The sequence below is a fragment of the Arachis hypogaea genome, chromosome 15, assembly GCF_003086295.3.
Source record: "Arachis hypogaea cultivar Tifrunner chromosome 15, arahy.Tifrunner.gnm2.J5K5, whole genome shotgun sequence".
NCBI lineage: Eukaryota > Viridiplantae > Streptophyta > Magnoliopsida > Fabales > Fabaceae > Arachis > Arachis hypogaea.
In genome coordinates, this window is record NC_092050.1 from 47,697,086 (window position 1) to 47,712,897 (window position 15,812).

The 15,812-nt window shown below is 37.8% G+C and overlaps 1 protein-coding gene and 1 non-coding gene across 5 annotated transcripts; both read right to left on the minus strand.

Moving 5' to 3' along the window:
* Positions 1-1,171: 1,171 nt before the first annotated feature.
* LOC112752315 (small nucleolar RNA R71) lies at positions 1,172-1,279 on the minus strand. Its single transcript, XR_003176758.1, has one exon. It is a non-coding gene; the product is annotated as a small nucleolar RNA R71 (small nucleolar RNA).
* A 9,172-nt stretch (positions 1,280-10,451) lies between these two features.
* On the minus strand, positions 10,452-15,241 carry LOC112750250 (uncharacterized). 4 transcript variants are annotated; one of them, XR_003175566.3, is made up of 7 exons: positions 14,633-15,241; positions 14,411-14,536; positions 13,164-14,212; positions 12,949-13,045; positions 12,650-12,702; positions 11,990-12,274; positions 10,452-10,701 (listed from the first exon to the last, which is right to left on the minus strand). XR_003175566.3 is itself a non-coding variant. In XM_072216300.1 (7 exons), the coding sequence occupies exons 3-6, from the start codon at positions 14,107-14,109 to the stop codon at positions 12,151-12,153; spliced, it is 306 nt and encodes a 101-aa protein (XP_072072401.1). In that variant the 5' UTR covers positions 14,110-14,212; positions 14,411-14,536; positions 14,633-15,229; the 3' UTR covers positions 10,452-10,701; positions 11,990-12,150. The 4 variants fall into 4 exon arrangements, 3 of the variants coding, with proteins under 3 accessions (XP_072072401.1, XP_072072403.1, XP_072072402.1); XM_072216300.1 differs by having other exon boundaries at positions 14,078-14,212; positions 14,633-15,229; XM_072216302.1 differs by lacking the exon at positions 14,411-14,536 and having other exon boundaries at positions 14,078-14,212; positions 14,633-15,231.
* Between the last annotated feature and the right edge of the window lie 571 nt (positions 15,242-15,812).

Consider the following 15,812-nt stretch of genomic DNA (forward strand, 5'->3'; position numbering starts at 1 on the left):
ATCTTTTCAATCATATCTTTTCAAAATCAATTTCTTTCCATTTTTTTTATTTTTTTACTATTTTCAAAAATCCTTGCTAACAATTAGAGATGTGATTCAAAAATTTCTTCCTTGTTAAGAAAGGTTCAATAATTGAATGTTAGAATCATATCTTTCAAATTTCTTGTTAGCCAAGGCATTAATTTTAAAAATCAAATCTTTTTAATTATTTGTCAATCATATCTTTTTAAAACCAGATTTTCTCAATCATATCTTCTCAACCACATCTTTTTCAAAAATGATTTTCAATCATATCTATTTTATTTCTGATTTCAAAATCTTTTTCAAAATCACTTAACTACTTTCTCAATTTTAATTTTTGAAAATCACCAATCAATTTTTTTCAAAATTTCTTTTAATTATTTCAAAATCTTTTTTTATTATTTTCGAAAATTCTTCCCCCTTCTAACATTTTCTATTTAAAGGACTAACACTCCTCCTCAATGTGCATTTCGAACCCTATCCCTCTTGATAAGTTCGAATTCTCTCCTCTCTACCTCATCCTTCCATTCATCTTTTCCTCTGACACCTCAAGGAATCTCTATACTGTGACATAGAGGATTCTATACTTTCTTCTCCTCTCTTTCATATGAGCAGGAGCAAGGACAAAGGCATTCTTGCTGAAGCTGATCCTGAACCTGAAAGGACCTTGAAAAGAAAGCTAAGAGAAGCTAAAGCACAATTCTCTGTAGAGGACCTAACAGAAATTTTCAAACAAGAAGAAGCCATGGCAGCCGAAAATAACAACAATGCCAACAATGCAAGGAAGGTGCTTGGTGACTTTACTGCACCTGATCCCGACTTCTATGGGAGAAGCATCTCAATCCATGCCATTGGAGCAAACAATTTTGAGCTTAAGCCTCAATTAGTTTCTCTAATGCAACAGAATTGCAAGTTTCATGGACTTCCATTAGAAGATCCTCATCAGTTCTTAGCTGAATTCTTGCAAATCTGTGACACTGTTAAGACCAATGGGGTTGACCCTGAGGTCTACAGACTTATGCTCTTCCCTTTTGCTGTAAGAGATAGAGCTAGGACATGGTTGGACTCACAACCTAAAGAAAGCCTGAACTCTTGGGAAAAGCTAGTCAATGCCTTCTTGGCAAAGTTTTTTCCACCTCAAAAATTGAGTAAGCTTAGAGTAGAAGTCCAGACCTTCAGACAGAAGGAAGGTGAATCCCTCTATGAAGCTTGGGAAAGATACAAGCAATTGATCAGAAGATGTCCTTCTGACATGCTTTCTGAATGGAGCATCATAAGTATCTTCTATGATTGTCTGTCTGAACTGTCCAAGATGTCATTGGACAGCTCCGCTGGAGGATCTCTTCATCTGAAGAAGACTCCTGCAGAAGCTCAGGAACTCATTGAGATGGTTGCAAATAACCAATTCATGTACACTTCTGAAAGGAACCCTGTGAATAATGGGACAACTCAGAAGAAAGGAGTTATTGAAGTTGATACTCTGAATGCCATATTGGCTCAGAATACAATATTGACTCAGCAAGTCAATATGATTTCTCAGAGTCTGTCTGGCATGCAAGCAGCAACAGGCAGTACCAAAGAAGCTTCATCTGAAGAAGAAGCTTATGATCATGAGAATCCAGCAATGGAAGAGGTGAATTACATGGGAGAACCCTATGGAAACACCTATAATCCTTCATGGAGAAATCATCTAAATCTCTCATGGAAGGACCAACAGAGGCCTCAACAAGGCTTCAACAACAGTAATGGTGGAAGAAATAGGTTTAGCAATAGCAAGCCTTTTCCATCATCTTCTCAGCAACAGACAGAGAATTCTAAGCAGAGCCACTCTGACTTAGCAACCATAGTCTCTGATTTAGTTAAGACCACTCAAAGTTTTATGACTGAAACAAAGTCCTCCATTAGAAATTTGGAGGCACAAGTGGGTCAGCTGAGTAAGAAAGTTACGGAACTCCCTCCTAGTACTCTCCCAAGCAATACAGAAGAGAATCCAAAAAGAGAGTGCAAGGCCATAACTTTAACCAACATGGCCGAATGCATAGAGGAGGGAAAGGCAGTGATTTCTACTGAGGAAGACCTCAATGGACGTCCACTGGCCTCCAAGGAGTTCCCTAATGAGGAACCATGGTAATCTGAGGCTCATACCGAGACCATAGAGATTCCATTAAATTTACTTCTGTCGTTCATGAGCTCTGATGAGTATTCTTCCTCTGAAAAGGATGAAGATATTACTGAAGAGCAAGTTGCTAAGTACCTTGGAGCAATCATGAAGCTAAATACCAAGTTATTTGGTAATGAGACTTGGGAGGATGAATCCCCTTTGCTCACCAAAGAACTGGATGACTTGACTAGGCAGAGATTACCTCAGAAGAGACAGGATCCTGGAAAGTTCTCAATACATTGTACCATAGGCACCATGACCTTTGAGAAGGCTCTGTGTGACCTGGGGTCAAGTATAAACCTCATGCCACTCTCTGTGATGGAGAAGCTAGGGATCCGTGAGGTACAAGCTGCAAGAATCTCACTAGAGATGGCAGACAATTCAAGGAAACAGGCTTATGGACTTGTAGAGGATGTCTTGGTAAAGGTTGAAGGCCACTATATCCCTGCTGATTTCATAATCCTAGACACTGGGAAGTGTATGGATGAATCCATCATCCTTGGCAGACCCTTCATAGCCACAGCAAAAGTTGTGATTGATGTTGACAGAGGAGAATTGGTCCTTCAAGTGAGTGAGGACTCCCTTGTGTTTAAAGCTCAAGGATCTCCCTCTGTAACTATAGAGAGGAAGCATGAAAAGCTTCTCTCAATGCAGAGTCAAATAGAGCCCCCACATTCAAACTCTAAGTTTGGTATAGGGAGGCCATCATCATGCTCTAAGTATCTGTGAGGCTCCATGAGAGCCCACTGTCAAGCTATTGATATTAAAGAAGCGCTTGTTGGGAGGCAACCCAATTTTATTATATCTATTTATTTTCTATTGTTATTTTATGTTTTCTGTAGGTTGATGATCATGTGAAGTCACAAAAATAACTAAAAAAGAAAAAATAGAATAAAAAACAGTATTAAAAACAGTACACCCTGGAGAAGCTTACTGGCATTTAAACGCCAGAAATAGGCATAGAGCTGGCGTTTAAACGCCAGAAAGGGGAGAAAAGCTGGCGTTAAATGCCAAGATTGGCAATCAAGGGGGCGTTTACATGCCAATATGGTGCAGGGATGAGAAATCCTTGACACCTCAGGATCTATGGACCCCACAGGATCCCCACCTACCTCGTCTCTCTCTCTCCTCTTCACACCTTCCCATAACACCCTTCCCCATAATACCCTTCACCAATCACCTCAATACCTCTTCCCCAAAAACCCCTCACCTATCAAATCCTACCCTCTTCTCCATAATCTCTTCACCAATCCACATCCATTCCTCATAAAACCCCACCTACCTCACCATTTAAATTCAAACCAATTTCCCTCCCAAACCCATCCATACATGGCCGAACCCTATCCCTCTCTCCACTCCTATATAAACTAATCTTCACTCCCTCATTTTCACACATTATACACCCTACTCACCCCCTTGGCTGAAATACTAACCCTCTCCATCTCCTCTATTTCTTCTTCATCTACTCTTTTCTTTCTTCTTTTGCTCAAGGACGAGTAAACCTTCTAAGTTTGGTGTGGTAAAAGCGTTGCTTTTTATTTTTCCATAACCATTTATGGCACCAAAGGCCGGAGAAACCTCTAGAAAGAGGAAAGGAAAGGCAAAATCTTCCACCTCTGAGTCATGGGAGATGGAAAGATTCATCTCAAGGGTGCATCAAGACCACTTCTATGAAGTTGTGGCCAAGAAGAAGGTGATCACCGAGGTCCCTTTCAAGCTCAAAAAGGGTGAATATCTAGAGATCCAACATGAGATTCGAAGAAGAGATTGGGAAATTCTCACCAACCCCATTCAACAAGTCGGGATCTTAATGGTTCAAGAGTTCTATGCCAATGCATGGATCACCAAGAACCATGATCAAAGTGTGAACCCGGATCCAAAGAATTAGCTTACAATGATCCGGGGGAAATGCTTAGATTTCAGTCCGAAAAATGTAAGGTTGGCATTCAACTTGCCCATGATGCAAAGAGATGCACGCCCCTACACTAGAAGGGTCAACTTTGATCAAAGGTTGGACCAAGTCCTCATAGACATTTGTGAAGAGGGTGTTCAATGGAAGAGAGATTCAAGAGGGAAGCCGGTTCAACTAAGAAGGCATGACCTCAAGCCCGTGGCTAGGGGTTGGTTGGAGTTCGTCCAACGCTCAATCATTCCCACTAGCAATCGGTCTGAAGTTACTATAGATTGGGCTATCATGATCCATAGCATCATGATTGGAGAGGAAGTAGAAGTTCATGAGGTTATATCCCTAGAACTTTACAAGGTGGCAGACAAGTCCTCTACTTTGGCAAGGTTAGCCTTCCCTCATCTCATTTGTCACCTCTACAATTCAACTGGAATTGACATAGAGGAAGATATCCTCATTGATGAGGACAAGCCCATCACTAAGAAAAGAATGGAGCAAACAAGAGAGCCCACTCATGGACAAGAGCATGAGGAAATTCCTCATCATGAAATCCCTGAGATGCCTCAAGGGATGCATTTTCCTCCACAAAATTATTGGGAGCAAATCAACACCTCCCTAGGAGAATTAAGTTCTAACAAGGGACAACTAAGGGTGGAGCACCAAGAGCATTCCATCCTCCTCCATGAAATTAGAGAAGACCAAAGAGTCATGAGGGAGGAACAACAAAGGCAAGGAATAGACATTGAGGAGCTCAAGCACTCCATAAGATCTTCAAGAGGAAGAACAAGCCACCATCACTAAGGTGGACCCGTTCTTTAATTTTCTTGTTCTTTATTTTTCTATTTTTCATTTTCTATGCTTTATGTTCTATCTATGTTTGTGTCTTTACTACATGATCATTAGTGTCTTAGTGTCTATGCCTTAAAGCTATGAATGTCCTATGAATCCATCACCTTTCTTAAAATAAAAATGTTTTAATCACAAAAGAACAAGAAGTACATGATTTCGAATTCATCCTTGAAACTAGTTTAATTATTTTGATGTGGTGACAATACTTTTTGTTTTCTAAATGAATGCTTGAACAGTGCATATTTTTTTGAATTTGTTGTTTATGAATGTTAAAATTGTTGGCTCTTGAAAGAATGATGAAAAAGGAGAAATGTTATTGATAATCTAAAAAATCATAAAAATGATTCTTGAAGCAAGAAAAAGTAGTGAAAAGCTTGCAGAAAAAAAAAGAAGAGAAAAAATTGGCGAAAAAATGAAAAAAGAAAGAAAAAAAAAGCAAGCAGAAAAAGCCAATAGCCCTTTAAACCAAAAGGCAAGGGTAAAATAAAAAGGATCCAAGGCTTTGAGCATCAGTGGATAGGAGGGCCCACAGGAATAAAATCCTGGCCTAAGCGGCTAAACCAAGCTATCCCTAACCATGTGCTTGTGGCGTGAAGGTGTCAAGTGAAAAGCTTGAGACTGAGCGGTTAAAGTCGTGGTCCAAAGCAAAAAAAGAGTGTGCTTAAGAGCTCTGGACACCTCTAATTGGGGACTCTAGCAAAGCTGAGTCACAATCTGAAAAGGTTCACCAAGTTATGTGTCTGTGGTATTTATGTATCTGGTGGTAATACTGGAAAACAAAATGCTTAGGGTCACGGCCAAGACTCATAAAGTAACTGTGTTCAAGAATCAACATACTGAACTAGGAGAATCAATAACACTATCTGAATTCTGAGTTCCTATAGATGCCAATCATTCTAAACTTCAAAGGATAAAGTGAGATGCCAAAACTGTTCAGAGGCAAAAAGCTACTAGTCCCGCTCATCTAATTGGAGCTAAGTTTCATTGATATTTTGAAATTTATAGTATACTCTCTTTTTTTTTATCCTATTTGATTTTCAGTTGCTTGGGGACAAGCAACAATTTAAGTTTGGTGTTGTGATGAGCGGATAATTTATACGCTTTTTGGCATTGTTTTTAGTATGTTTTTAGTATGTTTTAGTTAGTTTTTATTATATTTTTATTAGTTTTTAAATAAAAATCATATTTCTAGACTTTACTATGAGTTTGTGTATTTTTCTGTGATTTTAGGTATTTTCTGGCTGAAATTGAGGGACCTGAGCAAAAATCTGATTCAGAGGCTGAAAAAGGACTGCAGATGCTGTTGGATTCTGACCTCCGTTTACTCGAAGCGGATTTTCTAGAGCTACAAACGCCCAATTGGTGCGCTCTCAATTGCCTTGGAAAGTAGACATCTTGGGCTTTCCAGCAATATATAATAGTTTATACTTTGCCCGAGATTTGATGACCCAAACTGGCGTTCCAAGTCAGCATAAAAATTCTAGCGTCAAAATGCCAGAACTGGCAGAAAAGCTGGAGTTAAACGCCCAAACTAGCACAAAAGCTGGCGTTTAACTCCAAGAAAAGTCTCTACATGTGAAAGCTTTAATGCTCAGCCCAAGCACACACCAAGTGGGCCCGGAAGAAGATTTCTGCATTAATTACTTGATTTTGTAACCCTAGGCTACTAGTTTCCTATAAATAGGACCTTTTGCTATATACTTTGGATACTTTAAACTTGGTCATTCTGGTTTCCCCTCTGGGGCCGAAGTCAATGAACACTATTATCATTTTTGTATTTTCAACGGTGGAGTTTCTATACACCATAGATTAAGGTGTGGAGCTCTGCTGTTCTTCATGAATTAATGCAAAGTACTATTGTTTTTCTATTCAATTCAAGCTTATTCTTATTCCAAGATATTCACTCGCAATTCAACCTGATGAATGTGATGATCCGTGACACTCATCATCATTCTCACCTATGAACGCGTGCCTGACAACCACCTCCGTTCTACCTTCGATTGAGTGTGTATCTCTTAGCCTCCTGGTTCATGATGCATGGTTGCCTCACCTGACAATCGAGCCTTCCATTCCATGAGATCAGAGTCTTCGTGGTATAGGCGAGAATCAATTGGCAGCATTCTTGAGATCCGGAAAGTCTAAACCTTGTCTGTGGTATTCTGAATAGGATCTGGGAAGGGATGACTGTGACGAGCTTCAAACTCACGAGTGTTGGGTGTAGTGACAGACGCAAAAGGATCAATGGATCCTATTCCAACATGATCGAGAACCGACAGATGATTAGCCGTGCGGTGACAGCGCATTTGGACCATTTTCACTAAGAGGACGAGAGGTAGCCATTGACAACGGTGAAACCCAACATAAAGCTTACCGTGGAAGGGAGTATGAATGATTGGATGAGGACAATAGGAAAGCAGAAGTTCAGGAGGAACAAAGCATCTTCATACGCTTATCTGAAATTCTCACTAATGAATTACATAAGTATCTCTATCTTATTTTATGTTTTATTTATCTTTCAATTATCAATTCTCCATAACCATTTGAATTTGCCTGACTTAGATTTACAAGATGACCATAGCTTGCTTCAAGCTGACAATCTCCGTGGGATCGACCCTTACTCATGTAAGGTTTATTACTTGGATGACCCAGTGCACTTGCTGGTTAGTTGTGCGGAGTTGTGACAAAGAGTTGAGATTACAATTGTGCGTACCAAGTTGTTGGCGCCATTGATGATCACAATTTCGTGCACCAGCAGTCATTGTAAATACTCTTCCTAGCTGTTGCAATTTAGCTACTCCTTGTACCGATTTTTCTGGACAACTGCTTGCTATATGCCCCGGTTCACCACAGTTGTAGCAGACCCTCATTCCAAAATAACAAGGTCTACCAGTGTGATCCCTTCCATATTGCCTACATGTCGGGCCCTCCTGACTCTGGTGAGGTTGCTTACTAGTGTTCTGTCTTGGCCTTTTCCATTCCCAGCAGTTGAGTGCGTAGGAAAGTTTCTAATTTGTTGGTTTCCTCACATAGGTACTCTCGGTGCCTGAAAATCAACCTTCCATTATACCACATGCCTATTGATGAGCGGATATTTTATACACTTTTTGGCATCATTTTCATATAGTTTTTAGTATCTTTTGTTTAAGTTTTATTAAGTTTTCATAGGTTTTAGTGCAAAATTCACATTTTTGGATTCTACTTTGAATTTATATGTTTATATGCAATTTTAGGTTATTTCTGACTGAAATTGAGGAGTTGGAACAAAAGTCTAATTCAGAGGCAGAGAAAGCACTGCAGATGCTGTCCGGATCTGACCTCCTTGCACTCGAATAAGCTTTTCTAGAGCTACAGAAGTCCAAATGGAGCATTCTCAACGGCTATGAAAAGCTAACATCCAGGGCTTTTCAGAATTGAAGGCCCAAAACTGGCGTTCAACACCAGCCTTCTGCTCTGTTCTTGCGTCCAATGCCTACAAGGGAGTAGCCAGCGTTCCAACGCCCAAGAAGGACCCCCTAGCCAGCATTCAACACCCTAGAGGCCTCCTAGCAGGTGGATCTCAATCAAGCTCAGCCCAAACACTCGCCAAGTGGGCCTCAGAAGTGGATTTTAGCATTAAAAGACTGTTTTACCCTTTTTATGTAATCCTTAGTCATTAGTTTAGTATTTAAGAGAGAAGATCACATAAACACACGAGCTCTTCCAGCATATTTTTGAATTCTATTATTGTATTTTCTATCAGTATGAGTTTCTAAACCTCCTAGGTTGAGGGGGGGAGGAGCGCTGCTGAGTTTTGTGGATTAATAAAGTACTATGATTCTATTTCAATTCGTGTTCGATTCTCTATTCTAAGATGGATCTTCATTCTTCATCAATATGAATGTGTTAAACTGGCACAAGGTTATCTCATTCTAGTAGAATAATTCTACATGGGTTCAGAGTGAGTCTTTCATCGAACAATGATGAACCACTAGCTTGATTATACATCTCTTAGATGGCTAATCCACGATTTTGTTGGGGACTTCTCGAAACATCAGTTCAGCCGAGGTATGGGGAGATTAGAGTCTTTCTGGTAGAGGTAGAACCAAGGCGCAACATCCTCTTATCCGAAAGATTCGACCTTGTCTGTGGCATTTTGAGTAGGATCACCAAAGAGAATGAACTGCAGGAGCTTCACCTTCAATCAGACTGGATCCGCACTAACCCTGGGGTTCAGATCTGGAGGAGTATTAGCAATCTCTTAAAAAAGACGTTAATCACATACAGCCTGCCATAGAAGAAATCATTCACAGTTGAAGAAGGCAGTAAGACCGGAATTAATCCAGAAGAACAAAGCATCTCCAAGCCATAAGCATCTTCTTATCACTGGTTATAATCAAACATAGTAATTCCATCTTATCCCAATTTTATGCATTTAAACAATCAATTAACTTTTCTATCCGTCTGACTAAGATCTACAGGATAACTGATGAATCCAGATTTGATGATGATTTTTGGTTGAAATTTAGTGGATTTCATCATATAAACCTACATTTATCCCATTAAATAGTATACTTTTGAGCTTTCCTCCTAAATTGTGCTTGATTATGAAAACATGCTCTTTTGTGCCTAATTTAGTCAATTTTATTCCATGTGCCTTCCATTCGATACCTTGATGTTGTTTGTGAGTGATTTTAGATGTATAAGGTAGGAATGGCTTAGTGAGAATGGAAGAGGAGCATGCAAGGAGGAGGAAGTATGAAGAAACAAAGGAGAAGAGCAAAGTGATGTGTGCGTGTGCACAAGCCTTTGTGCGTATGCACAGGCACTAAAGCAGAGCAAAGCGTGCACACGCGGCATCTTGCGTGTCGCACGATCATCTAAAGCATCGCAAAGTGTGCGTACGAACAACCCCTTGTGCGTATGTACAACCTGAGATTTTGGCCGAATGTGCGTGCGCACACATCTGTGCGTACGCACAAGTACCCACGCATGCCTTCATTAAAAACGCACGTGACTCGCATTGTTGAGGGCTTGGAGGCCCAATTCTGATACTAGAAGCTCATAATGAAAGGGGAAAACATTGTAGAGGATAGCATATCATTAGGGTAGTTTTTATATAGTAGTAGGAGGCATTCACTACAAGAAAATAAGCTTTCTGCCACGCTTTTAAAGCGTGCCAAAAAGTACAAAAAAAGGTACCGATAACTTTTCGCCACGCTTTTTGAGCTATCGGCACGTTTTTGAAAGGGTCATATCTGCCAGCCGTACGCTTTTGTAGATCTATCGACACGCTTTTAATGTTGGCACACTTTCATCTCTTGCCACGCTTAAAAAGCTTGGCTGTAGGTCTTAACCTATAGGTACGCTTGAAAAGTGTACCAAAAAGTGAACATATAACCATGCTTTTAAAGTGTGCCCGTTGGTTTGGGTTTGGATACGCTTCAAAAGCGTACTTGTAGGGTGGCTATATCCTCATCAAATTTAAAAAAAATTATGGGTGAACTTTAAAAAAAGATGTGGTATTATTTTAGAAAATTTGAAAAAAATAAAAACAATATATTTAGACAACTGATTATTCTGGATACATACCAATGATGCAATGATGCAATGCTTTTTGTTTAATTCTATATATATGAACTAACTAAATCTTTTGGTAAGAGTAAGATTCATTACAAATATATCATGCAATGCAAATATATATAGTTTATGAATATATTGATTTATACATCTGCATAACCATTGCATCCCAGTTCATGCTCTCAGTACCCTTGGCCCCAGCTTGAACCTACATTAAATAATAAAACAAGTAGTTTCAATAGTTAAGAACAACTTATTTTTACTATTCTACTAACGTTGGACAAGAAAGTAATACACATAAATTTATATATGAAGATAGGCCTACAACAGTTATTTCATTGGCATGCTTGTCTGGTGTCCAACATAGAAAATTAGCATATGATACACTCATACTACTCATTCAGTGGTACAATTGAATGTTACATGCATATTGACTAAAATCTTGTAACAAATGACAGTTAGTAATTTTAAAGTTCTTGTGTTTGTGTTAATTTTTGCATTTAACTTCTTATGGTTTGGTCTTGTGACTTTTAATTACAGTGAAAAATGATAGGGATCAATAGTTTAATAATTAAGGAAAAGTGAATTCAGCAAAGAAAACAATGAGGCTGAGATGTATATTTGTAATAGAGAGAATATTCTACAAATTAAAAGTTAGTAGTGTATAGAGAAACTAAACATATAGAGAATAATTAACAGTTTTCCGCTTCCAATATGCATCTAAATGATTCTGACACAGTGCAAAAAGATTGCCAAAAAATATAGAGAAACTAAATCAACAGTAGAGGCTGAGATGTATATTTGTAACAGAGAGAATATTCTACAAATTAAAAGTTAGTAGTGTATAGAGAAACTAAACATATAGAGAATAATTAACTGTTTTCCGCTTCCAATATGCATCTAAATGATTCTGACATAGTGCGAAAAGATTGCCAAAAAATATAGAGAAACTAAATCAACAGTAGATGCAAAGCATAAATTTGGTTAGTGACTAATACAGTAGAGAGTAAATATGGCAGCTAAAATATGAAAAAAACCCCAAATAGAGACTTTAGGTTTGTAATGTTCATCTATATCCACTTTTTTCAATTTCCTAGCACCGGGTAATGTAACATTGAATATGAAGCTTAATAATGAAACCCATGGTAGATTTTACACAGGTTGCTGACATTAAATCATTATTTCTCATAAATAAGAAAGATTATAAGTGAAATAACTAATATTGAAATTGCTTTGATGTAATTTCCTTCCAAAATACAGCATCAAGTCAGAATATGAACTTATCTATTCAAATGGTAATGAAATGAAATTTTAAAACAAATATATGTAGTAAACAACACATTTGAAGTTAATTATTTGATTAAATTTAGCGATAAAAATGATAATCATTAACTTCTTAGACATGATAATATGTGTAGAAAACCTTAACTAAATGGGAAAGGATAAGGATGAACAAAAAGGACACAGACATAACAACGAAAAGCAAATTTAGTCACCTGAACATCCTTAATTTCCCTTGACGACTCGCCCCAACACAATAAGCTTCTCATTCAGATCTAGTATTGGTGAAGTCGTAATGAAAATATCAAATCCTTTGTTTGTGTGCTTGCCCTTGGAAGCTCCAAGCATGAATGCTTCATGTTTCACACCTACATAATTATTTCAACAAAGCAGCCACCTTGCCTCCTCTCTTAGCCGCTGCCGCTGCCTTCTTTTGCACATCAACAAATTGAATCCACTGAATAATCAATAGCCAATAACGCAGCAAGCAAACCTTGGATCTGAAATTAAAAAATGAATAGCATTATATGGAAACCTTGGATCTGAAATTTGAGAAGATAAGAATAGATCTAGGTTGGTGTGTTGTGTAATCGAAGGAAGTTTAAGAGAGCAGATGAGGAGAATAACCCGAGCTGGTGCTTAGGGTTTGAAATATATCTTGAAAATCCAGTGCTAATTATTTATAATAAAAAATAAATAAAAACTAGATGACTAAAAAGATAAGGAAAACAAAAAAGAATTATAAACCACCTGCTGTTACATATCTATGAACTATGCTACTAGGCCAACTACTTAGATTATCTTCTCGCACACTCAATCAGAACTAGGATCCTAACTAGGCATAAAATTCAATTCTCAAGGAAAAGTATACTCACCTATGATTCAGAGTATGATGCCGATGGAATGTCGAAACCAAGCCATCATCAAACTGGGAGGAGAAGACACAGTTACAAATTATGTTTGCGGGCTACATACGGCTAATAAGGAGATTTTAATTGGAAAAAGAAGGAAATTTAAATTGGAAAGCAACATCTAAACCTTACTCAATCTTGTCAAGAGGTATTGAATGAAAGAGTATTTTGCCTCAGATTAAGAGAAACAATTAGGAGGATCTATTAAGAAGATAAATCAATTATCATAAAAGTAATGAAGAAAGAATGCTACTCTTACTAACCATTTTTCCAGAAGAGGAGACACCACCTTGTAACTTAGGAATGCCATCAATTTGCTCCACATAGCAGGCATTGGTTTCGGTACACAAAACCATAACACTGGTTCATATGTTTGAAAAGTTAATACAAATCTATTTGAGCATAAATTTATTATAACTAAGCAGATTAACCTCAATTTGAATGTTAAACAGAAATCACAGCCAGTGAAAAAACATACAATCTGTAAGACAAGTGTGATTTTGTTCCCTTCACAAACTCTTCACCAGAGGTCTTGGTAGAAGGATGCAAATTACCCGAAAGAAAAAAAATTCATAATTTCCAATTTAGCTTAAATCATACAAATATATTTATTATTGAGCAAGGACAAAGGAAGTTGTTTTAAGACCTAAAATGGCACATAACAATGTAGAATTTCCCACCTTTGCAAGTCCCATAATCTCAGTCATTGTACTAGGTACCAGGTGAATTTACTAAACATACAAAAACGAATCAGATTCATTCATGGCCCTTATCACAGGAACAGAGAAACAAAGGCACACAACACAGCATCAATACTTAAGTTTCCAAAATAATGGCCCTTATCACAAGAACAGGGAAACAGACAAAAAAATACTTACCTTGTAGTGTTTAAGGTGAGGGTTGAGCACAATGCGCTGTATAATACTCATTTTCATGGACTATAATAGCCATAACGAACTCTAATATTATAAGCATTTATATGTCGATTAATTCACCAATTTAGTTATTAAATAAGAATACCCAAATTAGTTCATATAGATTATTCAATCAAACACTTCCATACCAAACAAATTTTAATTACGAAAATTAGCCTCAATGTTTTAGTATTTTGTTACACAGATCATTTATGTGTTAAATTTTGCTAAAGATATTATACAAATCTTTATATAAATTATTTTATAACTTTATACGTTATTTAATAAAAGTCCTTAAAAATTTTTAAATTCTCAAATTAGTTCATTCATGTAGTAAGCAATATAACCTGGAGAAATTCAAAGACTAATTTAATAATTAAAATTTAATAAAAATTAAAATATCCAATAAAATATTCCCTTGAAAACTAATTTAGGATATTACTTTTATTAGTGAAGATAGTAAACACGAAATTTTTACCTTATGTTGTTTATACTTTTCACATATAGCATTCAGGGAACTGGCTTTGGTGTTGAGCTGCAAATCTACAAGTGCAAGAACAACAGTTTCAAGATCTGAGGCTTTGTAGTTTGTATAGTGCTCCAGGGTTAGATTCTGCAAAATTAAAACATGGATTTAACTAACTAAATAATAATTATCAGAACAAGGCAAGGGGAGCCCAAACAGAACTTAAAATATTAAACAAAGAAGGAAACAAAGACACAAGGAGCAATAACATTGGTGCAAGAACAACAGTTTCAAGATCTTTTACTTTTTTTTTCTTCTTTTTCTTCTGAAACAAGAATTTCATACCCTTGTTCCCTTCGTCTATTTCATTGTTCTGCCATTTGGTGGCTACACATGCCCCATGAAGAACAAAACACCGTTATGATTGGTTTCAGTGTTGAAGCATACGAAACGTTTAACAACAGAGGGAACCTTCATTAACACAATTGAATAGGTTTAACCCAAAATAGAATGAGAACATACAAAATGAAAAGAAAGAAAATCAAAGTTTGGACTGTGCTTCTTTACCTTTTTCTTCTTCAATTCCTCAGAATCTTTCTAAAGATCTCGTTACCTTGGTATGTATAACATGAATATGAGGATCCTGAAAACATTTTCAGACACAGTTTTACCAATTTCGTTCACAACCTTGATTTTTTTATTCTTTCATGACTTGTTTTCTGGTTTGTGTAAAAAGACTTAGCAGTGTGTTTATGGTGCCGATTAAGGAAGAGACCACTGAAACAGAGACAGAGGGTTGGGTTTGCGAGGGTTTGCGAGTAGGAGGCCACACCGATGCCTGGGCACGCCGAGAGACCGATTGAGGGAGAGACCATTGAGACAAAGACAGACATAGAGGGTTGGGTTTGCGAGGGTTTTCGACCGTTTGCGAGAGACCGTTGATGGTGCGAGGGTTGGGTGTGACAGAGAGAGGGCTGGGTGTGACGGTTAGATGAAGGGCTGGGTGTGACGGTTAGATGAACATTGGTGCGATGGCGATCGAGCTGGGTGGTGCGACGGCGATCGATCTGCAGTGATGAACTTGGTGCGACGGCTTGCTGATGGGTACGACGGCTGCTTGCTTCATCGCGATGGTTATCTTAGGTTAAAAGTGAATTTGGGAATAAATTAAAAGTGAAGTGTGTATGTAGTAATATATGTGCTGTGATCACTTAGTTAACTTAGCAAAAATGTTAAGTGTGAAAAGAAGGGGTGGGAAATTAAATTTTGGTACGCACAGCATATCGGCACGCTTTATAAATGTCACCGTTAGAAGACAAATTAGCCACGCTTTTAAAGTGTGCTGGTTTCTCTCTTTAAAAGCGTGGCAAAAAAAACCGTGGCCAAAATACAAATTGGTAGCCACCCACGTAAAAGTGTGCCAGTTTTCTTCTATGGCCACGTTTTTTAAGCGTGAAAAAAAAACATGGCCAAATCACAAATCAGTGGCCACCCTTGCAAAAGCGTGGCCATTGACCACTTTTGGGTATGCTTTAAAAGCGTGGCAAGAAAAAAGTATGCCGATAGGCCTTTTTTCTTGTAGTGATTTGTTTAGTTTTCTCTCTTAGTTTTCTCTCAACACTGTTAGGGTTTATATTAGGGTTTTACATTTCAAGTACCATTTCCATTTTTGATCTTGCATTTGTGCTAGCCTCCATTGTAAGTATCTCCTAATTACTACTCTTTATAGCTACATTTTTGATACTCT

Coding starts and splice junctions, on each gene's coding strand:
- LOC112750250 (XM_072216302.1), bottom strand. CDS start 14,109: ATGCTATATGTGAAAAGTATAAACAACATAAG. Junction 12,703..12,948: donor TCTCCTCTTCTGGAAAAATG/GTTAGTAAGAGT, acceptor TTCTCCTCCCAG/TTTGATGATGGCTTGGTTTC. Junction 12,275..12,649: donor CATCATACTCTGAATCATAG/GTGAGTATACTT, acceptor TTTTAATTTCAG/ATCCAAGGTTTGCTTGCTGC.